Here is a 5,977-nt window from a genome sequence, read left to right as displayed (position 1 = left end):
AACGCATCAAAGCATCAACACATCATCTATACTTAGAACTTATTTTTCCAATTTATTTTATACAATACACTCCCAGCTCGAATCACGATAACAACAAACAAGTTTTTTGCGCCGTTGCCGGGGATTCAGAAACAAAACTAACCAGAAATTTTGTTGTATCTTTTGTAGGAACACTTCAGTCGAGGGAGTATTACAAGCCAAGCCTAAGCCTGTAAACGTTTATGAGCAGGGAGAGCACTCATGAATTCATATATGACCCTGAGATTGAAAGAACCTTCTGACGTAGAAACCGATCTAATCGTCGTCGAATGTTGAGGCAACAACTTCTCAGGCAACAGAAAAGGCAATAAGCAATGGCGGACAATTAGGCAAATCAGAACTTAGATCAGCAACTAGCTCATGCTGCATAAAATCTGATCCTAATGGCGAACAGTAGCACAAGTCCCATGAGGGAGTACACGTCCCCTGTACTGTATGATTTCTCTCCAAGAATCATATACCCAACGCTAGATGGGACGAGGTTCGAGATGAAATCTATAATGCTTCAAATGCTCCAGACTGTTGGACAATTTAGGGGTAGTCGTGGTGAAGATCCTTACGCCCACATGAAGCGTTTCCTGGAAACGTGTAATTCATTTGTGATTCGTGGAATCACCCCAGAGGCGATTAGGCTGTCTTTGTTCCCCTTTTCTTTGCGTGATGACGCAAAATAATGGGTAAGCTCACTAGAGCCTGGTGAAATCACCACCTGGGAGAAGTTGGTGGAGAAATTAATGCAAAAATACTTCCCACTTACCACTAACGCGAGGAGGCGTCAAGATATTATGAACTTTGAACAAGAAGAAGCTGAGACCTTAAACGCCACATGGGAGCGTTTTAAGGGATTGGTAAAAAATTGCCCAAATTATGGACTACCACTAACTATCCAGATGGAGACTTTTTATGGTGGATTGAATAGAGCATCACAGATGGCAGCCGACGTAGCGGCAGCTAGTGGAATTATGGATAAATCTTACACTGAGGCTAAAAATATATTAGACCGCTGTAACGACCGGATCCTTACATATTATGATCCGACCACTACGACATGCATACCTAGACTTTTCTATTATGAGATAGGTTTTGATAAAAATCTCAAAAGAACATATCTAAGATTTTATTAATTAGGTAGAAAACTATATAAAAAGTTTATTTTACAAAACACCAGGATCCATAAAACACTAGCGTAGTGATACAAAAATGCATATGCCTATAATAGTGAGTTTGATGGTTGGCCATTTGAGCGATGTCCAGTTCTGCCACCTACGCTGTGTCCTTACCTACAAAGTTTATAAAAATAGGATGAGTATATAATATGCCCAGTAAGTAGTTCTCACATAGGGTAGTGACCAAATGCACAATCACATGCAACATGTCCTGAAAACATATGATTGGGACCGAAAACATATAATAACATGTGGTGGTCGGTTATGCTTCTAACGTAAATTTCTCTGCCCTGATAGGAAGATGAGAACTTAGGCGAAAACTAGCCCATCTGATGATTAGCGGGTTATGCAGTCAGTAGGGCCAGAGTCGTATCCAACATCAACCATTAACATAAACATAAGATTGGACTAGAGGGGTGCAACCATACATGCCCTGCTATCCCTAGAAGCATAACCTTTATCTAATTAAAATTTAATCTTATGAACACACATAATGCATGGGGTCCCTTGTCGATAAACGTATTTTAAACATGTAATGCAACATAACAATAACATAATTATGCAACATATTAAAGGTACACTACCATGAAACACTGGTGAGATAACTACTTACCTTGACTGCGATCCTAGTTATTCCTTATTATTCCTTATGGTTTAATCAGTATAGTTTTCCCTCTTAAATTGGAAGGAAATTTGGGCAGCACTTCACGTTTCCTCCTTCAACTAACAGAATTACTTCACCCTTTTCACACGATTTTTACTACTGAGTTTTGTTTGAGAATGAGTTTAACTTCCAGCCCAAAGCCTCCTATTTATAGCTGTTTCTAGCTCTTTTCTGTGTGACAACTCATCCTACAAATGGCTTCTTTAAAATTACTTGGGTTTAAGAATTTCTCTTAATAAGACACCTAATTTTGGCTAACGTTTGCCCTTACGTCTTCAACTTTTGTTTGTATTCAATTTTAGGGTTTTCCATGTATAATCTATAAGATTGTGTCCAAATTCAACGCATAATTCACGCTTCTGTCCAAATCTCGCTCTCTTTGTTCTTAGAATCTCGCTGGTTTAACTCTCGTGACTCTCGCTCTCGCTCTCGCTGATCTCACTCTCGCTCTCACTCCCGCTCTCCCTCTTGCTTCCACTCTCTCCGACTGTCTCGCTGAGAATCTCGCTCTCTCCACTCTCGCTCTCCCCAATTTTCTCTCCAATCTTGCTAGTTTTCACGTGTGGTTGCCTTCACTACTTATGGATTCCACTTCCTCTTTTTAACTCTTTCAAATTTTAAGAGTATATGGGCAATTAATTCACCTCCAATTCTTCCAATGAACAGTGACCAAACAAAAAGTTATCTACTGCCCGTTGTCTTCTGAATTAGCTAGTGGCCAACTTCTAATTAATTCTCCCTGATTCTGCCCCTTTATTCATTATTTTTGGATAATTAATAAATTTCCTATTTTTCCAATTCTAAATTTCCACATGATTTTTCTATTAAATTTATATATTTTTCATTCTTAATCATATATTTTATTTGTTTTCTTGCTTTCTAAATTAGGGTTAGGGTATTACATTTACCACCCCTTTAAATAAAATTTCGTCTTGCTTAACATTTGACATTTAATTTCCTGTAGTGTATGCGTACAAATTTGGGTTGTTACAACCGCATTGCTAAGCACAACATGGAATGGGTGGACGATTCGTATGATGGAAGAACTGACAGGAAGAAGAGATCTCAGAATGTTAATTCTATCGATTCCAATGCAATAGCCACACTTTCTGCACAAGTGGCTACGATGACCAACCTTTTGCAGAACATATCATTCGGAAACGCATGAAATCAGCAGAAGGTCAATCAGGTAGAAGCATTCAGGCAGCCTATGCTTAGCTGTGTGGGCTGTGGAGATCCTCATTCTTATGCTGATTGCCCACAAAACCCGCAGTCAGTATGCTTCATTAAAAACAACTCATTTTCCAATACATAGTATCCTAGATGGAGAAACCATCCAAATTTTTCTTGGACAGGAGGAAATCATCAGGAGCATCATCCAGGGGCGAACCAACAGCAAAGGCAAGGACCGTCACCTGCATTTCAACCAACGCATCAGCCACATCAACAACCCTTTAATAGAGAAGGACAGGCGTCGAGCTCAGGATCTCCGCTTGAGAACCTATTAAAGGAGTACATAGCCTAGAATGACGCGTTGTTGAAAAGCCAGACGTCGTCTATCAGAAACCTGGAAATACTTGTAGGGAAGATAGCGAGCGAGTTGAAAAATAGGTAGCCTGGAGTTCTACCTACAATACTGAACTTCTGGGAACAATGGAAAGAAGGAATGTCACGCGGTGACGTTGCGAAGTGGAAAAACTCTTGAAGAAAGAAGAATGAATCCAAGAAATAGTAGTCCTTCAAAAGAATGCAACACACGTCCAATGGCAGTAGAAGATCAAGAAGAAAGAACGCCTGAGACCACAAGCCATTCAGAACCAAGTACGTCTAATGCGGGAAAACCTGCAGTGCCGCTGAATGCACCATTCCCTAGACGGTTGATAAAGAAGAATGATGAACAACAATTCAAGCGCTTTCTTGAGCTCCTGAGGAAATTGCATATCGACATTCCACTTATAGAGGCCTTGGAGCAAATGCCAAAATATGTAAATTTTTTTAAGGATATTTTGACGAAGAAAAGGAGAGTCAGCGAGACGGAGGTAATTGTACTAACGCAGGAGTACAACACGTTAGTAAGAAACAGTTACCTAAGAAACAGAAGGACCCTGGGAGCTTCACAGTTCCATGCTCGATAGGAGGATGTGGGACATGCATTGTGCGATTTGGGAGCCAGCATTAATCTCATGCCACTCTCAATCTTTAAGAAACTGGGAATTGGTATAGCACAACCCACTTCTGTTACTCTTCAACTTGCTGACAGAACAATCAAGTACCCAAAAGGAAAGATTGAAGACGTTATGGTAAAGGTTGACATCTTCATATTCCCAGCAGATTTTATCATCTTGGACTATGAAGCAGATAATGAGGTACCAATTATCCTTGGATGCCCCTTCTTAGCTACTAGGAAAGTTTTAATTGACGTGCATAAAGGAGAATTAACTATGCATGCAGATAATAAAGAGGTGAAGTTTAATGTATTAAATGCGTTAAAGTTCCCAGATATTGAATATTTTCAGCTGAACAGTTTAGAGTTGCCTACAGAGGAGACCCATGTGTGCGAGGTCCTCGCGTTGGAGGAGAACCTAAAAGAACCAGAGCCGTCAAGTCTGAGTGAGCGGTAGATAAAACCAATGCGTCCATCATTAGAGAAACCACCAGAACTTGAGTTGAAATCGTTACCTAGTCACCTGAAATATGCCTTCCTTGGAACAAACAAAACTTTACCTGTAATTATTTCCGCGAATCTTACTGAGCCTAACAAACACTCTCTTTTGCAGATGCTGAAAAAGCACATGTGTGCAATAGGTTGGACGCTAGCGAATATCCGTGGCATCAACCCATCTTATTGCATGCATAAGATCAGGCTGGAAGAAGGGAAGTCGAGATTGATTGAGCCTCAAAGAAGGCTGAACCCCATAATAAAGGAAGTGGTCAAGAAAGAAATCTTAAAATGGCTGGACGCGGGAGTGATCTATCCTATATCCGACAGTAGCTGGGTAAGCCCAGTCCAATGCATTCCCAAGAAAGGGGGAACAACTGTGATAGTCAATANTATCCTATATCCGACAGTAGCTGGGTAAGCCCAGTCCAATGCATTCCCAAGAAAGGGGGAACAACTGTGATAGTCAATAACAATAATGAACTCATTTCTTCAAGGACTGTCATGGGCTGGCGCATCTGTATGGACTATAGGAAGCTTAACGCGACAACTAAGAAATACCACTTCCCCCTTCCTTTCATTGACCAAATGCTTGGCAGACTTGCTGGTAAAGAATTTTATTGCTTTCTTAATGGATACTTTGGTTATAACTAGATTTTGATTGACCCAGAAGATCAGGAGAATACAACATTTACCTGTCCCTTTGGAATGTTTGCGTTCAGACGCATGCCCTTTAGGCTGTGTAACGCACCTGGAACATTCCAAAGGTGCATGGTGGCTATTTTCTCTAACTTCTTGGAGAAGACCGTTGAAGTCTTCATGGACGATTTCTCAGTCTTTGGAGACTCATTCCAATCATACTTAGATAATTTGGAGGCCGTCTTTGCTCGTTGCGAGGAAACGAACCTTGTGCTGAATTGGGAAAAATGTCACTTCATGGTGACTGAAGGAATTGTCTTAGGCCACAAAGTATCTAAAGCTGGATTGGAAGTTGATGAAGCCAAGATAGTTGTCATAACTAAACTTCTACCACCATCAAATGTTAAAGCTCTACGAAGTTTTCTAAGGCATGCTGGCTTCTATCGAAGGTTCGTTAGAGGATTTTCTCAAATTGCGTGACCTTTGAGTGCAGTACTAGAGGCAAACCAGCCCTACGATTTCAATGAAGACTGTTGTGACACGTTTGAAACATTGAAATATGCGTTGACTACAGCCCCGGTACTAATAACACCGGATTGGACGCAACCTTTTATTCTCATGTGCGGCACGAGTGATGTTGCAGTAGGAACAATGTTAGGGCAGAAGAAAGAAAATTTGATACATCCCATCTTTTACGCGTCCAAGACACTAAATGACTCTCAGGAACACTACACAACCACTGAAAAACAAATGTTGGCTGTAGTGTTTGGCATCAAGAAGTTCAGATCTTATCTAGTAGGTGCGTCGGCC

At 40.7% G+C, this 5,977-nt stretch overlaps 1 protein-coding gene across 1 annotated transcript; it reads left to right on the top strand.

Moving 5' to 3' along the window:
• The first annotated feature begins 3,632 nt into the window (after nucleotides 1-3,632).
• LOC120089161 lies at nucleotides 3,633-5,647 on the top strand. Its single transcript, XM_039046574.1, has 4 exons — nucleotides 3,633-3,908; nucleotides 4,005-4,235; nucleotides 4,647-4,865; nucleotides 5,183-5,647. The coding sequence occupies exons 1-4, from the start codon at nucleotides 3,633-3,635 to the stop codon at nucleotides 5,645-5,647; spliced, it is 1,191 nt and encodes a 396-aa protein (XP_038902502.1).
• The last annotated feature ends 330 nt before the right edge of the window (nucleotides 5,648-5,977 follow it).

The sequence above is a fragment of the Benincasa hispida genome, chromosome 10 (genome assembly GCF_009727055.1).
Source record: "Benincasa hispida cultivar B227 chromosome 10, ASM972705v1, whole genome shotgun sequence".
In the NCBI taxonomy this organism is placed as follows: domain Eukaryota; kingdom Viridiplantae; phylum Streptophyta; class Magnoliopsida; order Cucurbitales; family Cucurbitaceae; genus Benincasa; species Benincasa hispida.
Note: the sequence above shows the minus strand (reverse complement) of the source record. Positions and strands in the feature narration are given on the sequence as shown.

Bases quoted from the DNA above. Each gene is read 5' to 3' on its own strand.
- LOC120089161 (XM_039046574.1), top strand. From the start codon at position 3,633: ATGGCAGTAGAAGATCAAGAAGAAAGAACGCCTGAGACCACAAGCCAT. The intron at 3,909-4,004 runs GTAATTGTACTA...CATGCTCGATAG, and splicing joins GGAGAGTCAGCGAGACGGAG to GAGGATGTGGGACATGCATT. The intron at 4,236-4,646 runs GTACCAATTATC...TCTCTTTTGCAG, and splicing joins ACTATGAAGCAGATAATGAG to ATGCTGAAAAAGCACATGTG.